The sequence below is a fragment of the Crocodylus siamensis genome, chromosome 12 (genome assembly GCF_052110815.1).
Source record: "Crocodylus siamensis isolate JL-2025a chromosome 12, ASM5211081v1, whole genome shotgun sequence".
Taxonomy (NCBI): Eukaryota; Metazoa; Chordata; order Crocodylia; family Crocodylidae; genus Crocodylus; species Crocodylus siamensis.
The window spans coordinates 35981876-36007366 of record NC_143406.1 but is presented as its reverse complement, the minus strand read 5'-3'; the positions used below and the strand labels follow the sequence as shown (position 1 = coordinate 36007366).

Below are 25491 nucleotides of genomic sequence, written 5' to 3'. Positions count from 1 at the left end.
GATTGCTGTCCTTTGTGCTACGCCATCAACCGGTGCCTTCTCTCTCAGGTGGGCTGTGAAGGTGGGCCTCAGCAACAGCGAGGACTGCTGGTTCCCACTGGGGAGCCAGCATTTTAATTTTTTTAAGGAATTTTTTTTGGTTGGTTTCCTGGGAAATAATAGTCAATGCCATTTTTTTTGTAGAGATCACAGTTTTTCATGGTTTCTGCAAAAATTGTGAAACAGCAATTTAACTAAGTCCCTTATGAGTAACTTTGTTTAAGAATTTGGGCTAAGGTGCCGATGGGCAATTTGAAATAACAATTTAGGATATAAAAGGAATGAGATGCATGAGAAGAGTATATAGAATTGACTGTTCTTTAACGTCTTTTTAGAAAACTACTGATGACTTGGGCTTTGGAAGTGGCTGTTCTGATGAAAAAATCGGAAACATATGCACCATTATTCTCTCTTCCATCTTTCCATAAGTTTTGTAAAGGACTCCTAGCTAACAGTAAGCTCTCACATAATTGCTTTTTCTTATTACTTACCTTTTTATAAGCTGCTGTTTGCCAATTACTTATGTCCTTTGTAAGCACAACTGATAGATATAGCTAGGGCCCCCTCCTGACTTGCATTTTTGATAGTTCTAATAGCAGCTGTGTAACCACTTCCTTGCCTCTTCCCCCTACCCCATAAAGTTGTCTGGTGTTTAGAGAGGAAAACTATTCTTGCATGAAGTAACTGAGGTCCCAGAATTGGTTTATTGATATTCTCAGTGCTACAACTGATTTTTGGCAGTCCAGGGGCTTTAGAAACCGTTTGCCAAATGTTATCATAATTTGACCTGCTGGATTATGAAACTAAGTGCAGATCGCGATGTGGGAACACGCGTATCCCCTAGTCTAATCCTAGCCTAGGTCTTAACTCCTGACCTTGGGCATTTAGCTTGGTAAGATGGGGATAATGCATTTGGTTATTGCATAGAGGGCATATGAGGATTGGCTTGTCAGTGCTATTTTTAAAGTCAGGAAGGACTACATAGCATCAAGGTATCTTTTGTATTTTAAAAAATGTACAAATTATGTTGAATTTGCTTGACTAGGATATTGCTTCCTCTTCCATAATCTTGAGCATCCATTAGTGTTAATGAAACACAGGGAGCTAAATCAGAATAAAATGTAATACTTAATGTTCTCTGCATTTTTTTAGTATATATACAAGTATATAATAGTCCCTAATAACTTCAAATAACTTGCCATAGTAACAAATGGATTATTTAATTATTGCTAATATAACATTGTTAATTTTTACTCATATTGCAGCCCTTCTTGAGGATGTGAATATTTGTCTTCAAGCATGTAGCAGCCTTCATGCCCTGTCAGCTTCCCTGCCAGATGATCTTTTACAAAGGTATTTACTTTTCCAATGGGGCTGTATGTTTTCTAATATGTTTTTGCTTTACAATTGTTATTATTTGTGTTTTTTTAATTCTTTTTGATACAGGTGTGTTGATGTGTGCCGAGTTCAACTAGTTCATAGTGGTGCCCGTGTAAGACAAGCTTTTGGAAGGCTATTGAAGTCAGTTCCTTTGGCTGTGGTGTTGAGGTAAGTTCTTTAAATAAAATTGTGTCTAAAAATGTTTTAAAATTAATTTAGATTTTAAATTCAAGAAAATAGACACTATTTCAAATATAGTCAAAAGGCTTAACTTCACAGTTGATTATTCTTTTAAAAAGTCATAACCCTTTCTACTGGGTAATGGTGTTACAGGAGGAAATTAATTGGTGTGCAGTGACAATTTATGACAAACTAGAGCAAAATTTGAAGTTAATAAGAAGCTTACTAATCTCAGCAACGTACGATGTTTCTTGGTCTTTGGGACACTGAAACCTGGCTTTAAAAAAATGCATTTTATATACTCAGTATCAGAAAGCATGCTTATTTCTAACTATTGCATCTTAACATGAATTAATATTGGTGCTTCAGTGTACGTATAATGAAATCAGAATTTAATTTGTCAGATGGCTTCCTTAAGATGACAAATTTATGTGCTCCTGGCTTAACGTTTGTTGAGTTGCAGAAGTTTCTCAAGGATAAAAGTGACTAGTAACACTTGACAGCAGTTAATACCTCTTCTTAATATTTTGATTACACCGTAGTTCAGTAGAATAGTTCAGTTTACATAGGCAAAAAAATTAAATGAGAAACTGCTTCTAGTATCTGGTAAATCATCCAGCCCACCAGTCTTGAACCTCAGTCTATATTAAGCTGTATTTGTCATCTGTTTTCTTGGAGAATAATACATGTCCTTAAAAAAAATAATCTAAACGATGAGAACTGTTCATCAGAGACTATCACGTTTCAGATGTTAAATTAGTTTTTGCACCTCAGGAAATCTTAACTTTTGTGTTCATTAATTTAACATATTTTGAAGTAATTGGCGTGATTATATCCGGAATACAAATAATGATTAATTGAAAAAGTATAAGTTATAATTTAAGAATTAATTTATAATTAATTATAATTTAAGATGAGGAAATGTAAATAATTGTCTCGGTCTGTCCCAACCCTGCAGTTGGTCCAACAAAAGATGCCATCTACAAAAATCCCTGCCATAAATAATTTCAATAATTGTTGGTAATAATCTTCCACCACATGTTACTGAAGCTTAAAAAGTAGATTTGATTTAAGAATAATCAAATATATATGATATTTTAATTATACACTTTCTTCTGTCAGCAGTAACCACAGCCACACAGAAATACAAGAAATTTCTTTGGCTATAAGAAGTCACATGAGCAAAGCTCCAAGTAACACATTCCACCCGCAGGATTTTTCTGATGTCATCAGTTTTATTTTGTATGGAAGCTCTCACAGAACTGGGTAAGAACTGTTTTTAAAGTTGATAAAAGTATGAACAATACATGCAGTTCATTACTAAATGTAGACCTATATGTGTATTGAACAGGTCCATGTATTTGGTTCATGTCGGTTACCTAGAATTTCAGTAGTTAATACAGCTCACCAGCAAACCTAGATGAAAGGGAGTTGCTAATATTAACGTTGTTTTGCTTCTTTATTGTTTTGTAGCCCTCTAATTTGTATACGTTTACGAATGTGTGCATAAATACAGGGGGCATACTCAGTTAGAGTTGTGATTATAAGAGTAATCATATACTAGCTAATATACATTACAGCTGGATATTTGTAGATATGAACTGTTATTTATATCTCAGCATTTCCTTTCAGGAAGGACAATTGGTTAGAAAGACTGTTCTACAGCTGCCAGAGACTAGATAAGCGTGATCAATCAACCATTCCACGCAATCTGTTGAAGGCTGATGCTGTTCTTTGGCAGTGGGCTGTTTGGGAAGCAGCACAGTTTACTGTCCTTTCCAAGTTAAGGACTCCTCTAGGCAGAGCCCAAGACACATTTCAGACAATTGAAGGTAATACAAAGATTTATTTGATATTTGCTAAGAAATTTTGCAGCATTTTTTCTAAACAACTTTGTGTCCAAGATGTTAAAATATGATGATTTAATTTTAAAGCAGTTTTTTCAGGCATTTGACATGTCCCAGATGTTAAGAATTGCACTGATATGAAATAATACTTCAGGAGGCTCTATGTAGTTATATTAATTGCAGTATATCTCAATGATTTTTAGACTGAATACAACTTCTATTTACTGTACAGGATGTTATGTAACTGATGACCTGAGTCTGGTATGTTCTGATTAATTGTTCATAGGTATCATTAGAAGTCTTGCAGCCCACACAGTAAACCCTGATCAAGATGTTAGCCAGTGGACTACAGCAGACAATGATGAGGGACACAGCAGCAACCAGCTTAGGCTTGTTCTCCTTTTACAATACTTGGAGAACCTGGAGAAACTGATGTACAATGCTTATGAAGGATGTGCTAATGCACTTACATCTCCACCCAAGGTTTGTGTCCTCTACAGTGCAAACATTACTGCAAGTGTCCCACAGATATAGGCATATTTTAATGAGGTGATGCAATTGCTGATTCTCAACATGCATAAAATTTATAATTCACTGTAATATTAACTATCTGTAGAAATCTAAAGATGATAAGTTTACTCTGGTATAAGCAGAAAAGAAAAAGCTCAAGGTAGCCCATCTCTTCTTCTGCTTGTTGTGATCTTTTTTCAAAAGATCAATTTTGGTCAGACTTGTTTCCCAACATATAGGTTCATGTTCTTATTTTCATAAAGTTTTATATATTGAAGTATTTTTTTGTAAAGAACATGAACTATTCCCACCCATTCTTGTTTTGTCTGTATTTAATGTGACTCATTATAGTTGCTTAATGGTTCATAGTTTTCAAGGAAAATACCTTGCACCACAGCACAGTATCAGTCAGGTCACAGAGGATTTACAAGTGAATAACTCTTTGGTGTGAATTTAAAGGTACTATGCCCATCTGTATATTAAACTGTTATCAGCACTTCTGTTGTAAAATATATGTAGGATGAGGGACTTCAGACTCGTTTCTGAGGCATTTGAAACAAATAGATCTGTTTACAATTGAATTTGTGAAGCTTCTAGCCATGGGAATGAGTTACCTTAAAAAAACAAAAAACCCTTGAGGGAACAACTTTACTGTTTGCTACTTAGGTAATTTTTACAATTTAAATATATCTGACATTTGTAAATATTAAGGGATCATAAGTAATTTTCTATAGGAATATGCTTTTTTGCTACCTTGCCTGTTCAATTATATAATTAAAACAGGGTGGACTAGATGTAAATCAAATAGATGTAAATCCATGATTGAAATTGCTGGCCAGGTAGCCTTGATTTTAATCATTGTGTCATGGTGCAGGATCCCTGGGGATGGCCATGATGCCCCTAGGGCTCTGTGCCCACCTCAGTTATGCCCTGCAGGCGCCTTCTTTTCTTGCCTGCCCTGTCTTGTTGGTATACATAAGAGGGAGGCTGCCCATGAGTTTCTGCAGTCGGTCATGTTGGACCCCGCTAAACCCTGCAAGTTCTTGGATCCCTTGCTGGGTTCTGCTCTAAGTTGGTGCTTCACAGAACACCCCAAGCCTTATGGATTAAATCGATGGCTCCAAAACCTCCCCTTTATCATGCCCCATGCCTTGCAGGTGGTATATAAATATTGTCTCACTGATAAGGTCTTGTTCTAACTCGGCCTCCTGTTATCACTGGGCCCCCGCAACTGTGCACCCCTCTGGTGCTGGGCTATGCAGCCCCTGCAAATGCACCCCTCTGCTGGGCTCTACACAATCGTGTGCCCCAATGAGGCTGCCTCCTTCCCTATTAGCCTCTTTCTGGTCCACTAGTATAAAAGACAACGGAAAAATAAGCCCCTGGGCTACAACATAACAGTAATAATGGAGGCCACATTCTGCCCCTTCAAAGAGATAAATTTCTCTCTTATTGTGTTCCTCCTAGTCCCAGGTACCTTTATGAGCTCTGTTAATCTTGCAGGCAGCAACCCGGGCCATCAAACATCTCTAAATAATTATTTCCTGCAAGAGCTCCTTCCCCTGGCAGCTACCAGAGAACTAATCCCCTGCCAGCCCCAGCCCTGGGGCTTATATATGCCCAGGGCTTGCCACCTTCCGGTCAGCTGACTGCCTACAGGTGCTGGCTAATTCCCTTGTTAGCCTGCTTCCCAGCCTGCAGCTGTCAGCTCATTGGCCTCTCTAGCCAGGCTTTCTGTTCTTAAAGGAACAAGATCTCTTTAACCCCCTGCGATGCATTGTTTTCTACAAAAAGTGTATTCTTGTTGTTTAATATAAACATAATACATATTATACACAACTCAGAGCTCGATTCAGGTTTCATTTTTAGAAGGTACACACTATACTATACATAAAGTAGTGATTTTATCTTGATACTATTTCAGATTAATTTTGCAGCTACATCAGAAAGCTGAATTATGATTTGGTTATTTTTATTTGCCAAAGCTGATTGAAGCAAATACTTGTGAAGTCATTGGGAGGTGAACTATCTCCAATTCACTAGATTAGTCATGGATATTTGCGGGATATTTTTGCCACGCTGTATTAGAAGGACATCAAATGGGTGCTGCAGCCATATGTTGTTAGCTTGGGGCTTTCTTCACTTCCTTCTAGATTTCTTCTTGTTTTTGATTTCTTCTCTTACGGCCTGGCAAGCCTGCTGCCATCATAGGCTTTTCCTTGTACCATACTAATCCCTCACTAGATCTCAAATCAGTGAACAGGCTATACTCAGAAACGTATCCCTCAAAACTTCTGGAATATTCTGCTCAAAATGTTTATGTTTTGTTTCTACTGCCCCTCCCTCCTTGCATTTATTTCCAGACTCCTCCTCCTTGTCCAGATTTACTCCACCCCCAACAATCCTCTAATCATTTAACTTCTTGAAACTTTGCACTTTTAGAGAAAGGTAAGGGCTTGACTCTGTGTACACAAACTTGCAGAGAAACAATAGGGCTGATGGTCTCTTCAGGTCTGTTATGTCTCATTGTATACTGCTGTTAACAAGGATGTTATCTCTGGAGACACAAACCCACAGGTTTGAGAACTAAAACTAAGCATCACAGCGATACTTAATGAGATCTTCTAGACCAGGGATAGGCAACCCCCAGCATGTATACCAACCAGAGTGTGGCATGCATGCCTCTGGGCGGATGGCAGGGAAGGGGTCAGGTCTGTAGTACCACAGCAAGGATTTGGACCTCTCATGGCTCCCATCCGCTTCTGGCACACCAATATCCCATGAAGTGAGGTTGCAGGTGTTTTTGGCACTCTGCCCAAAAACATTGCCTACCCCTATTCTAGACCGAGCCCCATTGGGTAGAGTTTCTTTAATCTTTACTAATCTGTAGAGGAGTCTCTGGGAACCCATAAGATTGGGCCCCTAATATAGTCTGTGGCCTGTTGTGACCAATTTATAAAACTTTTCTAAAAAGGTTGCATGAATATATTGTCTCAAATAGTATATTATTAGACATTATAATCCATGTTCCATGATGATATCTTTGAGCTTTAACTTACCTTACATTTAAAACTATCTTTATATAGGATTTGTTTAAAGGCGTCTTAACAAAAAACAAACCCGATTAAATAAAAAAAAAAATTCTGATTTTAAATAATAAAATCTGTCTTTTTTCAAATCGTTGATTTTCATCCACCCCATTTAGAAAGCTTTCCATCAGTTTTTGAACAAATGTACCAGATTGATTGTAATATTTAGATACCACCTTATGTATACTTGTTTTTGACTCCTTGTCATTTTTATTCATGTTCTGATTGTCCAGTATCAGAACTAACAGATTTTTGAAAGCAGAATGTGAGCATATTCTTCAGGTCAGCAAGTGAGTGGTGTCTAAGAAATGGACCTTCTGTCCCTTCTTCCCCTTCCTTACCTCCCAGACTCTCTGACTAGGGGAATATAACCCTCCCGACAGGTGTCAGAAGGGTGGGTAAGACGGAACAAAAATGGCAGAAATCTGCTGTGAATAGGAAATGTTAATACTATATGACTTTTTAATAATGGAATTATTGATGGAACTTTGATACAGTAGTGATAGTGTTTTGTTTCTTGTCTTTCTGTATTTAAATGAATTGAACTATTTGGGAATTGAATTGAAGAGGGGGAAACTCTTCCTGTGTTGTACATATCATTGCATACTTTAACATTAATTTACACAAAAAGAGTATTTGCAATATAAAACTCAGGATCTTTCTTCCTATTCTAAAGGTTATCAGGACATTCTTTTATACTAACCGCCAGACCTGCCAAGATTGGCTAACTCGTATTAGACTTTCCATTATGCGTGTTGGATTATTGGCTGGTCAGCCTGCTGTGACTGTTAGACATGGTTTTGATTTACTCACAGAAATGAAGACCAATAACAGTCTCTCTCAGGTACTGTAACTTTCATACATTTGTAAGCTGTTGAGAGAAATTTTTCACAATTCTTGAGTTGTTGTGTTCTAGCATTGTTTTTGAACTCTTCTATTTTGGGGAAATGATTAGTCAAAACCCTTTAAGAAGTTGGAAATTTTGTTTCATGCATTTATTCAGAAAATTATGCAAAATAAATGGACGCTAAGTTCATATTTGACTAGTAATTCCTACTGTTTAAATGAGAGCCTGTCTAAAACTTGTAGAATAGGTTTTAATATGTTTATTAGACCAATCTGTGGTGGAATTTTTCCTGGAATTGTGAAAATGATTTTTTTTCTCTCTCTCCCTCTCTTTACCAGCCGCTAGAGCTGGGAAAAGATGTCTAAAAGATTGTCTCTTTCCTACAGAGGCTAGGTACAGAAGTTTGGGGAGGTTAGATTGTGCTAAAAATGGCCACCTGATTTAACTTAGTTTGCCCAGGTACAAGTGTAATTTCCACTTACATTGATTTAACTAGGGCTGTAAGTGCAAACTGTACAGAAGCTCGGGAAGTTTAACTTGGTTTGAAAATGGTTGACCTGATCCTAGTTAACCTTATTTCAGTGGTAGTCTAAGTTAGTTTGGGTCCAGGCGAGACCAGTCTAACTGAACTTCTGTACGATTCCCAACACAGCCCCATGACTGGGAAGGCCCAGCCACTGGTCCCAGCCCCGGGACTGCAGTTTTCTTACCTGCTCCCTTGCCACTGGGCTATTCTTCTTTTTCTTTAAAGACCCCTAGCCCCTTAACCCCACCCACAGGCAAGCAACAACCTCCCCCCTCAAGCCTGCCAAACCCTGCATCCCACAAGCCACACTCAGTGCCAGTGTCACTGGTGCTTGCCAGTGCTGGCAGCCAATTAAAGTAAGTTTGGGTGGGTAGGAGGGGGACAGGCAGGATGTGAGGGGGTAGGTTCATCAGGGGAGGGGCATTGTTCATTTGGGGGTGGGAGATGGCATGGCGGGGGGGCAGCTAAAAATAGCCCCTGATCTTCAGGGGGATAGGGGGCATAGAACTGCCAATCCCCCTGATCCTGCCAAACCCTCCCAGGCCCCACCAACCTTCCCACCCCCCACAGACCCCGCTTGCTCTCCCAGATCCCACCATATCCTCCTGGACCCTCCTGATCCACTTGTCCTCCCATCCTGACTTACCTTGGATCAGGTGGTCATTTTTAACTCAATCTAACCTCCCCCTAAACCTCCCTGAATGTTTATATGTACTCATAGTGGTTGGCAAGGAATATATATAATAGGTAAAAAGCTGCAGGGCGCACTGATAACTTGACAAGATAACAATTTGAACTACTTAATGGGGAGAGGTGGGTTTTTGTCCTAGATAGGTGCCTGTTAACTATTTGTGATTTTTATCTTTTCATTAACCTCCTCAAAATATTTTTTACCTAAGTACAGTCAATAAGCAAGAAAGGGCAGTCCATAATAGTCTTGCCAGAGTATGTCATACACAGAACCTGGCTTTGAAAGATCCTACGGGGAGTGTGGAAACAAAATGGCTTTTCAGAACATTCATTGCGGGGTGTGTGTATACATTGTTTTATTTGTTTTAAGCATTGAACAGTTTACATAGCTTTTTACTGTAAACGCTAGCTGTTAAACTGAAATTTAATTTCAGGGAAATGAATTAGAAGTGACGATTATGATGTTGGTGGAAGCACTATGTGAACTTCATTGCCCAGAAGCTATCCAGGGAATAGCTGTTTGGTGTTCCAATGTACTTGGGAAGAGTCTTGCTTGGATTAATTCTGTAGCCCAGCAAGCAGAAGGAAGGTGAGTTTGCCCAATGGCTAGATGGTGTGAATGTGGGCTTATTTCCTAATCACATGAGGCTTCACCTTGTATTTGATGAAAAAAATTACTGTGTGTATCAAGGTGCTTGGTCTATTTTCTTTTGTTTGAAGAATTGTATTTAATGTGTTTTTGGGCATTGGTTTGCATGTCTTAGAATTTCTTATGCATTTACATTTTCAAATAGATATGCAAGGGTGTAGTTCAGTTGTCACAGATTAAGCATCAAGGCTAAATACAGACAGTCAGAAAGCCTGAGGCTGAATTGATTCAGTTTTTGCAGATTTCTCTCACTGCCTAGATTGAACCAATGAGCAAGTGAACTAATGTTCAATTTGCAAACTGGAAAGGAAGCCAAACCCTACCAGTGGCCCATGCCAGTAGCCAGGGGATGCTAGAGCAGGCTCCTCACCCTGTTGGCCACTGCAGAGAGCCTAGCAATTCCCTCCAAACACACCCTATTCTAAGCCTCCAGCCAGTTGAGAAACAGGTATGGAAGAAATCCCTCCACCAGACCCCCCAACTGGGGTTTCCCCGACATGGGAGGGGAGAAGCCCCCAGTGGGGTGTTTCTCCCCTGAATTGGGAGCTGGGTAGGTCACGTAACCACACCCCATGCTCAGCCCTGGGCAGGCTGAGGAGTGGGTGGAGGGGGAACCCCCCCCCCATCAGACCACCAGCTAGGGTCTCCCTGGCATGGGGGGAGGGCCCCAGTAGGGCACTTCTCCATCCCTCTTCCACTGTCCATGCACGTGGAGGCAGGAGCCAGCTGAGTCTCCTAGCCACAACCCCTTTTTAGCTGGCTGGAGCGGGGGGAGGGAGAAGTGCCTCCCCAGCCTGGCTCTGTAACCCATCCAGGCTGTGCTGAGCTGAGATGGGGGGTGGGGTATGTGTAAAGCACCCACTGTGGGCTTTTCCCCTGCCTGAGCTGTAAGCCAGGAGCCAGGCTGAGGAGGGAGTGGCGCCCCCCACCAGCCCTATTTGTGCTGGGGACAGCCTAGCTGGGGGTCTGGAGCAGGGCGAGACAAGGGTGGCATTCCCCCCTTCCGCCCCCCCTCCCCCCAAATTCCTTCTTCAGCCAGCCTGCCAGCCAAGGGGGGTGTGTAGATGGTGGGGAAAGCCCACAGTGGGGACTTTACTCCCCCCACCCAAGCTGTGTGCTGTGGGGGAAGAACCTCTGCGACAGCTGTGGGTGGGGCCTGCCCTACTCTACTGGAGCAGAGAGCACAGCCCAGGGCTGCACAGCATCCTGGGATGCTGGGGCGGAGTGGGGGGCTGTAAATTAACTTGAAGCAGGAGGGGATCTGGGACAGAAGTTCTATAAACCGATGTGGCCCAAGTCTGAGACTACATCCATCCTGGTTTATCTTAAAGCAGTTTTGACCATTTTGAAAGTGGTTAAGTACACTGAATTTCTGTTCTGTTACAGGTTTTAAACTAGTTCCTGATCACTTAAACTGGTTTATGTGTAACTTCTGTCCCTAGCCCAACAGTCCTGTTAGACTTCTGAAAATCTGAAAAGGAAGTTAATAATCTGAAGGGTCACTAGCAACACTATGCCAGAATTGCTGGCCTTACTTTTAACTCTTCCTGGAAGCACTGATAACTACTGAAAAAGTCTAAGCTGCTTGTTTGACATACCTTTTTTTTGTAACTGCTTGGATTCTGTCAGTACTTTGCTGTTAGGGGCCCTGAAATTGAAGAGGTCCTGGAATTACAAGCAAGATGCTTTGAGTAGTAATATGAACCTCGATGAGGTGCAAACAACTGAGTGGAAGCTGAGTTCAGTGCCTGAACATTAATGATGAGTGAAAAATGGAGAGCAGGCTGTCCTGCATGAATTAGCAGGCACGCTTAAATGAGCTGGGGCCTTCAATGTTGAAATCAGTGGTGTTTGGAAAATGTCAGGTGCAGTGGCGTCCAACTTTCTTGGCGTATATGCCACGAGGAAGATGCAGAGCTAATCTTAAATGCCACTCCAATTCCCTTCCTATGCCCAATCTGTTGCTCTACTTTCTGTCCCTTCCCAGTCTGCCTAGATCTGTCTTGATCTAATTTAATTAAATGTCTGCCTGCTTACCTGTTGGCAGCTTACATGGCTTGTATTATAATGGATTGTTGATATAAAATGGTGGATCAATAAGATGAAGTATAGTTTCATTCCACCCTTAGTTGTGGAAAATACACATTGAATCTCAGAAAGGAAAAGGTACAGGTTTCCCTTGCTTTATGCTGTACATGCATTCATGGAAAATAGCGTGTAACTCAAATTTGCATAAAGGGAGCCCACTTTACAATGTAACAAATATGGATATGTTCCAAATCCTTGACTGTACTGACCCCCAAACCCATTTCTACCACTTTTGCAAGACAGTTTTGGTACTCACCAACAGCAGACAGTACACACAAGCACAGGGCACTATCATAATGCGGAAGGCAACTATAGAAACACGTCACAGACCATGAGTGGAGTACAGATCCACACAGGAGACTATATTTTGGTGCATGTCACTCCCACAGTGCACCGCACAAGGCAGCTGACTGCAACCTTCCACCACACCAACCACATAAGTGTTGCAGAAATTGCTCTGGTTCGTTTCTCGGGAGGCAAAGAACTCTCAGACACACGCTATTAGCAATACAAAAGGTATATTTGCAAATAGGGTCAGAGCGAAGACAAAAGACCACACTCTGCTCGCGGGGGAAACTTCTCAGCGGGCTTTATCCCCTCTCTCCTGGGCACGTGTGCAAAAGCAGGAACTGTTACAACTCATTTCCGGTTCATACAAACATATATGAAATGACGTCACGTCATCCGTCGCATGTGTATTATAATTAACTACTTAAGTATGCGGGGCGGATAGGCTTATATGCATTAGCTGATTGCGCATGCTTAGAAAGCTCTTTAGGTTACCAAAAGTTCAAACTTTCTCTGTCCCAAGGACAGGATCATTAAAAGTTGCAATTACTCTTATTTGCATGAGAAAATGAAGAAAGCATGAAAGGGAGTGTGATTTAGTGTAACAAAGAGATAGTAAATTTGCCAAAGAAGAAAAGGGAGTGATACCTTAATACAAAGAGCCCTTGGTAGTTTCTCCTCTACCCCCTCCTCCCACCAGGGAGAGCTGGCAGCTGTGCTGTTCTAACAACACTATTCATAATGTATTTTTAATAATATTTCTAACATAAGAGTGAATTTGCCTTGCATGTAATGAATTTTTGGTATAAAAAGGGTCATCACAAGTGCGAATTTGCACGTACAGAACCTGCATAAAGCGAGGGAAACTTAGATATAAGTTTTAAGTGTAAAAAGACAAAACTTCTAATTGGGCAAAACCTACAGGAAATCGCATGCATTCAGTGTTGCTGTAGAATGTTCTTTTTTCCTGGTATACAGGGGGAACCGTTCTTGGGGACAAATCCAATTTCAGCTATATGTGCCTAAGTTGCACTTTTGTAGTTGTGTAAGTGCAGTTTTTGGGACTCAAACAGCTTTTAGATTCCATTTTCACCTGTATTGGAATAGGATCATCTGGGTATGCATATAACTACTTGAAATAAAACTGTGTTTGAGGACCTTCCCACCTGTAGGCCCAGTAGCTTAGCAGTTAGGGCACTTGCCCAGTGGGTGGAGATCTGGGTTTTGGACCCTTTCACCCAAAGGGGCTTGTATCTCCCTCCCTGTTCAACTCAGATCTTGGACACTTGAACAGTTTTGCATGTACCTGAGCAGTGCTTTTTTGCTCTGGAGCTCTAGTGCAATAATCTCATCCTGTTTAGAAGGCAAGTGCTCAATAAGGGTTGGTATGTGAGTGAAAATATAATCTAACCTTTATAAAAGTGTCCAAAAAATTGCATATATGTGGCTAAGTGCTACGTGGGTGCACTAAGATGAAATAGGGGTGGGGAAGAATGATTAAGAACCAAATTCTTTGTCTGTCACAGGCACTACCTTTACGTTTTTCTAAGTTTGGTCTTCATGGAAGTAGTTTCCTGCATTTTCTACCCTTCCTGTTAACATTTCACCACTCTTTTCTCTGCTGCCAGCAACTTCTTTTGAAGGGCAACATGCCTTTGCATTACACATACTAGATGCTTTCTGGAAAAGAAATTAGATAGAGGTACAGCCATTGTATAGTATCTGGTCACAGGCAAAATGGAGGCAAACTGCACCTGAAGGGATTCTGCATGCTGAGGATTGCACCAGCACCCAAGAATTCCCCACCACAGGTGATGGGCAGAGGGGAAGATGATGCAGGATGGCTCTATTGGGGCTCACCCTGCTTTTTCCTTACCCTGTCTCTTCTGGAAGAGGGAGTGAAAATGAAAATCAAATAAAATACTGCAAATAATATTTTTTTAGCTCCTGGTTATTCAAGGTTGGCATGACACTTTTAAAGTCTTAATACTATTGTGCATGTGTGAAATGATCATGTCTCCTCAACTGGCAATCAGCCATTTTCCGTCTTAAACAATGTGGGGTTTTTTCTAAAGGCATAGTTACTTTGGACTGAAGAAATGTTGTTCAAATGCTATACAAAAAGGTAGAAAATCACTGCTGTGAAATAGTAACTAAAACTTTACATCTTAATTTTAAGGTTTGAAAAAGCAACTGTTGAATACCAGGAGCACTTGTGTTCCATGACAGGAGTGGACTGTTGCATTGCAGGCTTTGATAAATCTGTTCTGAAGTTAGCCAACTCAACTAGTGGCAATAATGCCAGCCCAAAGCATTCTTTGAATGGTGAGTAGTATTCATTTCTTTTTCAGATTTTTCACAAGCTATACATAGATGTTAAATTTAAAGTAAATAATGTATTGCTTATAATATTAACATTTAAACAGGACTAGTGATTCCTTGCTAATTAACCACATAAATTACCTGGATCTTGCAAACTCTTGTGCAGGTTTTAACTGTCTACACATTTAATCTTATAGAAATGAATAGCACTTAGGCATAGGTAAGCAAGTTTATGAACTTTTATAAAAGGTAGGTTAATGTTGTAAAATGTACTTGGCATTTTAAATGGTCACGTTGCATTATGAATATTATGGCCTAAGTAGTTCTGTTTATTTTGATACTTCATGGCTGAATTTTTGTACTATAGTAAAGAACTCCCAATGTGAGACCTTGTCACAAATATTTAATAGAATACTGAAAACTAAGGTAAGCTTTTTGTATGTTCCTTTGAGTGCATTATTTGGTATACATATTAAATTAGTTTACATGTGTTGACTAAGTATTTTATATCTTTAAATCTCTTCATTAGTTTTACATAATTCAGAACTTCCTAATCTCAAAAAACAAACATTTTGCCTAAATGGTAATTTCAAATGCCTTAAGTCAGGAGTTTTCAACCTTCTTTTGGTTGGTGTATCTCTGGCGGCTAGTTGAGAAGCAAGGAATCCCCCAGCAGCCGATCGAGTGGTGGGGGGTCTCCTGGTGGCTGGTCCATGAGCGAAACTGGAATTGCCAGCGGCTTCTCCACGTTACTGCCATGTACCCCTCAGGGTCTTCCAGAGTACCCCCAGGGGTATGTGGACCCCTGGTTGACAACCCTTGCCTTAAGTAATACTGATTTTTAATATTGACTTTTCTGATTTTTCACAGGTGAAGCTAGAAAAACTGTTCTTACGAAACCAAGTGACTCTTCACCTGAAGTTATAAATTACCTTGGTAACAAAGCATGTGAATGTTACATTTCAATTGCTGATTGGTCTGCAGTACAGGAATGGCAGAATGCAGTCCATGACTTGAAAAAAAGCACAAGCAATATTTCAGTCAATTTAAAAGCAGACTTTAACTACATAAAGTAAGATTTTTATTACTTTATTCAATGGTACATTAGTGAACTTGGAAATTAAACTTCCCCTAAACTAGGGGTGGGCAAAATATGGCCTGTGGGCCAGATTCAGCTCATCAGGCAATTTCATGTGGCATACAGGTGCCCACCAATTAATTGTACCCCACCCAGGCCATGCACCTCACTCCCACCCTCTTGCACAGAAAGGCCCGGCCCAGCCAGCACACACTGCTTCCAGGCAGGGCTGCAGCTGCCACTGCTGAAGCTGCTGGGAGACTTGCTCAGCTTCCCCGGGCTTCAGTGGCTCCTTCTTCTGTCCCTGCTGCAGCCCTCGCTTTGGGCAGCAGTTAAGAAAGCAGTAGGGAAGGGGTGGGTGCTGCTGGGTGGCAGGAGCACAGAGCCCACACCCAGGGGGGCACCAAGAATGCAAAGCTTGGGTGGGCAGGGTGTGGCGTTTGCTGTGTCAGGAAGGGTGGGGGCTTGTAGGGACACCGCCACTGCTGGTGGCAGGAGCAGGTGGCAGGCCCTCAGAGTGCTTATGGCCTGTGCAGGTGCTGCTGCCTGGCAGCATGTGGCTTCAGCCAGTTCCAGGAGATGCACATGGCATCAAGGAGCGGAACCCCTATTATGCAGGGTCTCCATGTGGCACATGTGCAGCTCCTGGCACTGGCATATCACCAGGGGGAAGCTCTGCACAATGGAGCCAGCAGCCTGGCCCTACTCCCTGCCGCCATATACAGCTCATGGGACTATGCGTGGAAGCAAGGGGCAGGGCTTCCCTCCACTTCCAGTTGAGTCCTAGGACCTGCACGTGGCGGCAGGGAGTGGGGAAGGCAGCCAGCTCCATTGTGCGGAGCTTCCCTCCAGTGGCTCGTGAGTGCCAGGAGCTGCATGTGCGCCATGGAGGACCCCACATGATAGAGGTGGGCCTGCCTGGCCCTGCTTCTTGCCACCATGTGCAGCCTCCAGAACTGTCCAGAGCTGCGTGCTGCCAAGTGGCAGTGCTTATGTGGGCCATAATCACCCCAAGGGCCCACTGCCTGCTGCTGCTGTCAGTGGCAGGGGCTGTGCGCCATGGGGGTGGGGAGAGTATGCACTCACCCCACCCTACCTCCTACCCCACAAACTCCACACACCCACCCCCTGCTCCCACAACCCCCCCATATATACACACACCCTGCAACACGCCCTCCACGCCCCCACACATACAGCTGCACCCCTTCACAAACCCCATACACACACACCCTCACACAACCATACACGCATCCAACCCCAGCCACACACCTCACCTCCCACACACAATGTACAAGAGTAAGACTTTATTTTTGAACTATTGTGTAATCATGTCTATATACACTATGCAAACACAATAATAAACTTAAGATATAAGTGTTTGACTTTTAGTATATAATCTTTTTCTGGTTCCAAGATAGCAACGCCCTCTTCCCCCCCACAAAGGAGTACTTCTGGGACTGAGGGGAGGGACTTCTGGTGCCAAGATGGCAACCGGGGGGGGTCACCTGTCAAGGGGTGGGGTACACTTGCAGGCCTCGATAGCTCACCAAAACTCATTAAGTGGCCCTCCAGCTGAAATAATTGCCCACCCTTGCCCTAAACAGTCATGTCAATGACATCCAATTGCTAAGATATTTTGTGTTTTATGATGCAAAAACTAGTAATGACTTTAGAAGCAAGACTCATTCTTGATGTGTAGCAGATACATCAGAGAATTCACATCATCCTAAATAATTGTTATAGCTTCCTGATTATTAAACATGATTTTTTTCGGGAAAGATATTTTGAATTGTTGCTTTGGAGGCAAAGATATTAAACTTGTGTCAGTTATTTCACTGGAAGGGGTGAATCCTCTTGTATGTTTTTTGTATTCTTTAGGGTAAAATATGTTAATCAGAATTTTTTTTCTAAAACTAAAGGCAATTTTTCCCTTTTATACTCTCATCACAAATAGTTTGCTTTGCAATAACAGTTAATACTTGTCATGTAGTTAATCCCTAATGTTAATCCATGCTTGGTTTAGTTCTGAATGTTTCATTCTTATCCTTTTTAGCGAATGGATAGCGCAGATTTTTTTCATGTGTGTTTGCAGAGATTTGATCATTTGACTAGGGTATGAGGCAGTGTCCTACAGGTGGACTATCAAACTTGCAGCCTTTTCTAGTTACTAGGCACCAAATACATAGAGCTTTTTAAAGTATTCAACCCTTGCATAGGACTTTACAAAATCAAGCAGAAAGGAGCAGCCCTGTCATTTAAAAAAAAAAAAAAAAAAAAAAAATCAGATAAATTGAAAGCAGCAATAGAGCTATAAATGCTTTATTAACCAGTGCTTCCCCCCCTTTGTCAGTCCAGATACTCCAGTATAATTCTTCTTTTGCCGGGAGATGGTAAGAGAGCACTTGAACTTTTTGAGTCGTCATATTCCTCTGTTTGGGCCAGCAAGCCTCTTACTCTTCAATGACTAATTAGTAGGGTTCTGGAAGAATCTCAGATGCTCAGCAGATTTTGTCAACAGGATAGGAGGAAAAAGTTCATATTTTGGCTGCTGTTGATGTATGTCTGTGTAAAGTAGGCCCAGCACAAGACTTCAGCACTTACTAGAGCTCCTTGTTGTCATGTGAATCAAGTAGCTGGTACTGGCCAAGAAAAATCTTCATGTGAAAGCTTAAGACTTATGGCAGTCCAATGGTGAAACTCTCATGGAGTTCAGTTGATGAGGATTTTACTCCTTATGCATAAAGAAAAGCTCTTTTTCTGCTTGATTCCCCTGAAAGAATTTCACAGTAATTTGCCAATATTTTTTTTTCATATTGGAAGAATATTAAGTATGTGGACTAATGATAATTTTTTATAAACAAAGCTTTTGTTATATTTATATGTTTTTGTGTTATCAATAAATTTTTTAGTTTTTCTAGAATGGCAAAAAGTGATGTAAGTTTTTCATGACATGATTTTAATGTACATTTTAATTTACCAGCTAAGATAAAGTAGGAGTGCTATAAAAATAAAAATGTAAAAATTGAATTGCAGATCTTTAAGCAGCTTTGAATCTGGAGAACTTACAGAATGTACAGAACAGCTAGAATTGCTACCAGGAGAAAACATCAACCTTCTCACTGGAGGATCCAAAGAAAAAATAGGTACAAATAACATTTAAAATTAATAATGGAGATATTAATTGCTTAATAAGAGGACATGCATCTAAACTGTGCCTATTAAAAGGTAAAATACTGTCTTAACATTACAGTAGTTCTGATGAAATCTATGAGCCAAGTTCAGAAATAATTGGCAATCAGTTTTGAATGCCATTGAGACTTTTTTGGATCTAATTTTTGGGTTAATTATTAATACTTATTTTACAGATTTTTTTTCCTCAAGCCGCCTTGTTTTTAAGAATTCATTGTAAGAATAACATTTGGAACACATTTTTACCTTTTGTAGACTATATTACATGTGTGTTATGATCTTTGTAGATATGAAGAAGCTCCTACCTAACATGCTAAGTCCTGATCCGAAAGAACTTCAAAAAGCAATTGAAGTACAGTTATTGAGAAGTTCAGTGTGTCTGGCAACAGCTATAAACCATATTGAACAGGAACAAAAGTGGCAATCTATAACTGAGTAAGTTGAAAGAATATTTAAGTGAGTGCAGAGATTATGGGGAAAAGCTGTTTCAACCTATGAACATGACTTTGTTGAAAGCATGGTCTTCTTCATACTTCAAGTATTATGCTTCTGTTTGGATTTTTTTATGAGACTGTAGTTGCTTTTTCTGTCTTGAGAGAGAGAATATAAACCTATTTGGAAAGAAAGAGCAACTCTAGATTTCAATTTGGAGATCATCTAATGTTTTTATTCACTTGCTTATTTGGCACTGCACTCAACTTTGAAGTAGAAAGTCATATAATAGAACATGCTGTGCATTATAAAGTATTGAAGAGGCTGAACTTGTTGCCTGTTCAAGTTTTTGTCCTAATAAATAACATTATCATGTTAAAGAGGTAATGAAAATAAGTAAATAGCAGATTGTATTGCTCTAGTCTCTTAAATATTTTATTTCAGAAATATTATAAAATACCTGAAGCAGACTTCACGAATAGCCATTGGACCTTTAAGACTTTCCACCCTGACTGTATCTCAGTCACTGCCAGTGTTGAGCACCGTGCAGTTATATTGTTCGTCTGCTTTGGAAAATACTGTTTCGAACAGGCTTTCATCAGAGGTATGTGGTTGGGTTTTTTTTTTTTTGTATTTGTGTATGTATGCAGACATTCAGGTTCTTTTTAAAAACAATATTTATAAAATGTAAATGATTTGGGCAGTGTCACTGTTTAAATAGTGTTGGAGAGAGAGGTTCTTTGCTCAAACTTGCCTGAGATCACATTCTAATAAAACATCATTTAGTTTTTTACGGAGTCAGGGTAACTCTGTTAGTGAATCATAAACATGGTAAAAATATTTGTTTTACTTTTATTTATAAAATATATTTGCAGAAACATCCAGTTGAACATCAGAAGTTTGACATTGATCCTTTCTAGTTAATCCAGGACTGGGCAAAAAACAGCCTGCAGACCGAATCTGGCCTGCAGTAGGACCCTTGGTCCCGCTTGGCCCAGGCATCATCCAGCTGTGGTGTGTCCTGCTGCCCCCTGGGTGTGCAGTGGGGCTGGGGCAGCTCCACAGCTGGACTGACTTTCTAGGTAGCCCAGGCGGCAGCGGCTCCTTCTGGCTGCTGCTGGCCCCAGCCCTGCGATACCAGTGCGGACTGCATGCATAACCCCAACCCAGCCTGCTGACACTCAGGCGGGGTGCATGTGGGGGGGCTCCCATATACACCCCACCATACCCACAAACCCCACAACCACATCCTCCTCGAGACACAATTACACACCCCACAAACACTGCAGCCACCTACACTCGCACCCCCCACCCCCCTCAACATACCCACGTGCCCTTGGGGGTGTGCACTTACTGCTATGTGTACACACCCCCTACTAACCCTCATACCCACCCATCCACACTTACGCCCACACCCTCCCTCATACCCCACATCTAAACACACACACCCACAGCTCCCACAGACTCCATGCTCACCCACACCTCTCCACACCCCCACAATATACAAGAGTAAGACTTCATTTTGAGCTGTTATGCAATCACTTCTGTATACACCATGCAAACGCACACAAATCAGGACAAAAATATATATATTTTTAAATAAAATTAAAATATCATATTGTTAATGTTTGATTTTTAGTATATAATTTCTTTTCCAGTTCCAAGATGGCAAACCCCCTTCTCAAAAGAGTACTTCTGAGGGCAAGGGGTGGGACTTTGGGTGGCAAAGATCAGGGGTTGGGGCAGGGAGGAGGGGAACTTTCAGTCCCAAGATGGTGACCAGGGAGTGGGGCACCTGTCAAGGGGTGGGGCTGCCCTTGCAGCCCTCGACAGGTCACCAGAACTTGTTAAGCAGCCCTCCAGCCGAAATAATTGCCCACCCCTGCGTTAATTTGTTTGGTTCAATAGTATAACAATTATGCTTGAGTTGAAACCTTCCTTTTTTGTGATCTTATTTTCAGATGTCTTGTATATTAAATCAGTTTGTTAAACACTCTGTATTTTTAGACTTAGCTGGGTAAATAAAATGGGTACTAACACAGACTGTACCGCTATTTATTTCCCTCTAAAATCTTCATTATGTATTTAAAAAAAAAATCAGTATCTCAAAATATTTATTAAAATGTTTTCTGTGACAAACATGTAATTTTTATTTATTTATTTATTTTTTTGCAGGACTGCCTTATCCCTCTTCTTAGTGATGCTTTACGGTCATGCAAACAGCATGATGTAAGACCATGGATGCATGCCCTAAGATACACAGTGTACCAGAATCAATTGATAGAAAAACTTAAAGGTATAGAAATTAAATTTTACTGAAGAGTAATTACAGAATTAACTTAAAACTTTTGGTATAGAAGCACTCGCTTTTTCATGAGTAGTTCAAACCAACCGGATATACTTGAGCTAGTTGAATCTCTTGTAAATAAAAATATATAGACAAGGCTCACTGCACCAGGTTACAAAAATGACTATTGGAAAATTTTAATAGGTTTTCAGCATAATACTAGATCAGAAAGACTGGCTTCTTTTGTTTCAACTTAATACAAAGAAAACTTTGGTAGAATGGAACTGTGTGTCAGTCCTGTCCTGGGTTGAAGTGCTCTTTGACTCAACTCCAAGCTGCTGTTTAAGTTGGTGGGGTTAAAGGGTTCCTTTTGGACTTGTGTAAGGGAACTAGCAGAAGATGTTCCCCTTCTTTATTTTCATGTTGACTAACAAACGCGGCAGGTAAGGCTAAGGAATAAAGAATTTATCATGAGAACAAAATTTGCTGGAACACCTCAGTAAGTAGTTTTGCATGCAGTTGACTGTAGTAGCTATAATGTTTACCATGGCTGTTTCTCTGAAGTGAATACCTTTAAAAAGACCCTTCACACCACAGAAGCGTTTGACTTTAAACTGTGCAAAATCTGAAATGTAAATATGAAGTCATCCCTCCAGAAACAGTTGGGTATGAAGGACAACAGATTCTTTAAGAAACTTGGGAATTAAAATTTAAAACTAAAAAAGGTGAATAGTAGAGGTGTGCAAAGCGGGCCCTATTCGATTCAGATTCAGCCTGAATCAGGGACAGTGATTTGTTTCATTGATTTGAATCACTGTCCCTGATTTGATTCAGCCAAATCCGAATCTGAAGATTTGATGCTGATTCAGAGAATCAGCAATTCAGACATAGACACAGCTTTAAACGTTTTTTCTACATATCTCAAGGTACTGGTGCAGCTCGTGATCACTGTGATGCTGGTGCGCACGGAGTGTCCCACAGGAGTGCAGGGAAGCCCTCCACATGCTCAGCAGTGAACCCAGAAGTGGACTGGAACTACTTCCGGGCCTCTTCTGGGTCTGCCAGGGGACACGCTGGGGAGCCCCCGTGCACCCCTCTGCCTCGGCCCCAGGTGCCCCACCAGACGCAGGGGGCACCAGTTGCTGAGGTGGAGTTGAGGGGGGGGCCCTCAGTGCACTCCCCAGTGGACTGGAAGTGCTTCTGGTCCACTTCCAGGTCTGCTGCTGGGCACACTGGGGAGCCCCCTCGTGCTCCTGTGGGACGCACCATGTGCCCCACCATCGCAGCATTCGTGAGCCCCTGCTTCCTACAGGTATGTAGAAAAAACATTTAAAGCTGTGTCTATGTCCATATGTTCCAGTTTGATTCAGAGAGATTAAAGGGTCCTCTGATTCGATTCCGATTCAGAGATTCGGCCTCTGAATCAGTTCGAATCGCCATCAAATCGAATTGGGGATCGAAGCTTCACACAGCCCTAGTGAATAATTCATATGTCAAAGCAAATTGAAAGAGGTTTGGAGCATGGTGGAAATCATGCAGTTTCTTGATAGGGAAGAAGTGTTGTTTAATTTTTTGCCAGGGATATCTGTCTTGTTTAAAAAATCTTCTGTTGTTCATCTCAGTTCTTATAGAATAAGAACAGTGAGAACAATTTTTTTTTCTTTTTTTGAAACTGGATTCTGTAATGTCTCTAGCATAAGGCAGAGCTCTGCTGTATGCCTTAAATGCACGGTCTGATCTTAAAAGCAAACTTTTTTTGTTTATTTGTTTGTTTTCCTCAGAACAAACTGTCCCAGTAAGAAGTCATGTAATGGAACTGGGCCTCACAGCAGCAAAATTTGCTCGAAAACGAGGGAATGTTGCCCTAGCCACACGATTGCTTGCTCAGTGCAGTGAAGTTCAGCTGGGAAAAACCACCACTGCACAAGAGTTAGTCCAGCACTTCAAAAAACTGTCAACACCATGTCAAATGGATGAAAAATGGGGACCTGAATTGGATATTGAGAAAACAAAATTGTTATATGCAGCAGGTTAGTGTTTGATAACTAACACTATGATTATGTGATGTGATAATATAGTCATGTATTTCTAGCTAAGAAGTGTTCTCAAGAAATCATGATTGCACAGTGAGCTTAAGCTGCTTTCTGCCTAGTAAATAACATCTAAAATTTAAGAGTATTTTAAATTATTTTTAATTATGCTGCTTAAATTTGAAACATTCTCAATTACTCATGCAACATGACGGTTTTTAGCAAGTTCTGTATTTCAAGCACAGTTGTCACACACGTTTAAGCCTTTAGCATAGAATCTTATAAATTGCTTATGTAAGTGAGAGTCAGTCACTCATTTCTGTTTATAATGTGTTAAAGCAATATCTGAAATATGCTGTATTTTTTAATAAAATTAACATTTAATAAACATATCTGGTTAATAACATGCAGGTCAGTCAACGCACGCTATGGAAATGCTGAGTTCTTGTGCCATATGCTTCTGTAAATCTGCCAAAGCTGAATATGCAGTAGCTAAGTCCATTCTAACTCTAGCTAAGTGGATTCAAGCTGAATGGAAAGAGATTTCAGGACAGTTGAAGCAAGTGTATAGAGCACGACAACAGCAGAATCTCACTGGCCTTTCTACTTTATCCAAGAACATCTATACTTTGATTGACCTACCACCTGTTAATACACTAGAAGAGGAATATCCCAGGATTGAAAGTGAATCTACAGGTAAAAGTAGTTCTTTTGACTAGTTTATGCTTTGCCAAACTCTTTGGAACCATCACATCTGATTCTTTGCTATAGAAGTGATTTTTCACTTTGAATGAGCTTAATAGGTTGGAGATTGTCAAATACTTAAATGGTACACAAAAATAATAGTGAAAAATACGAGGACTTGAAATGAATTCTCAGAGGATAGTAGTTTGCTTTACTTTGGTGGCCTCTCTCAACTCGGATTCTGTATAACCTTGGGCCCTTATAGACATTCAGATTATAGCTGGATAGTCATTTTTATGGTGTAATAAATTACTTGCATTTGTGGTTGCTCTAAATTTATTGCACATTTGACTAGTTAATTGTGTAACACATGTAACATGTAGCAGGGGCCTTACACAAAGTATTGTAGATCTGGCATTCAAGATGTGGCTATAGAAGATCAATGTGTAAAGCTCGTTAATAGATTTGAGAAACAGTCATAAGGCTCTTCCTTGACATGTACTTTAGTGGAACTCTTTATTTTCTCTTACAGTTGTAATGTGTTTTGCAGTTAATAAAACTGGCTGTCTTGAGCAACCTTCCTGTATTCAGAATAGCCAAATTAGAATTGATTGTGCACTGAAAAATCAAGTATTACTAGTTACAAATGCCTTAATTTTTATCTGGTGTGGCTATATAGTCTTTCCTTTTCCTTGTGATGTATAGAAGTCTGTCTTTGAAGTATGGTACCTGGTAGACACAGAGATACAGTTTGTTAAACATTATTTTGAATCTTTTTTTGAGAGTGGTGGTAAGAGTATGTGCAGCTTTCAAAGCTTGGTGGTAATATAAGCAAGGAAGGTATTAATTGTTAGTTCTCATTTTATTGCCAACAGTAAGCATCCACACTGGCGTTTTTAGAATAGTAGCTGGGAAATGTAAGAAACCTAGTGCATTATGGAGTATGTTTAATAAGAGTATGCCCTGCCTTGCTGATTTTGAGGGGGGCGGTATGTTTTTGTTTTGGGTACTTGAATTCGGTTAACTCACAAAAATAAATCTATGTTGCTTTATTTTGATCACTACAGTAAATATTGGAGTTGGAGAACCAGACTTTATTTTAGGACAGCTGTACCACTTGTCTTCAGTACAAGCACCAGAAGTAGCCAAGTCCTGGGCTGCATTGGCTAGTTGGGCTTACAGATGGGGCCGGAAAGTAGTTGACAATGCCAGGTAAAACCATTCCTGACATTTAATTTGATCATATTTAAAAAGGGAAAAAATGAGAAGCTTCACCTTTGTTAAGAGTATCTCAGTTCTTATAGTCTCTTATCTACCCTTCCTGTATCGCTTTTTG

The 25491-nt window shown here is 40.6% G+C and overlaps 1 protein-coding gene across 2 annotated transcripts in view; it reads left to right on the top strand.

The window, feature by feature from the left end:
• SMG1 (SMG1 nonsense mediated mRNA decay associated PI3K related kinase) overlaps window positions 1-25491 on the top strand; it is a 99986-nt gene that overhangs the window by 47167 nt on the left and 27328 nt on the right. Inside the window, exons 16-32 of one of the 2 annotated variants that reach the window (XM_090024764.1) lie at window positions 375-493; window positions 1305-1392; window positions 1486-1587; window positions 2725-2865; window positions 3232-3431; window positions 3733-3929; window positions 7722-7889; window positions 9543-9697; window positions 14313-14458; window positions 15326-15527; window positions 18567-18676; window positions 19010-19157; window positions 19599-19758; window positions 21330-21450; window positions 23223-23471; window positions 23883-24167; window positions 25223-25367. In XM_090024764.1, coding sequence (XP_089880890.1) covers window positions 375-493; window positions 1305-1392; window positions 1486-1587; window positions 2725-2865; window positions 3232-3431; window positions 3733-3929; window positions 7722-7889; window positions 9543-9697; window positions 14313-14458; window positions 15326-15527; window positions 18567-18676; window positions 19010-19157; window positions 19599-19758; window positions 21330-21450; window positions 23223-23471; window positions 23883-24167; window positions 25223-25367 — 2736 coding nt within the window. Of the gene's footprint in view, window positions 1-374; window positions 494-1304; window positions 1393-1485; window positions 1588-2721; window positions 2866-3231; window positions 3432-3732; window positions 3930-7721; window positions 7890-9542; window positions 9698-14312; window positions 14459-15325; window positions 15528-18566; window positions 18677-19009; window positions 19158-19598; window positions 19759-21329; window positions 21451-23222; window positions 23472-23882; window positions 24168-25222; window positions 25368-25491 lie in introns of both variants that reach the window. The other variant, XM_090024763.1, reaches the window with a different exon arrangement.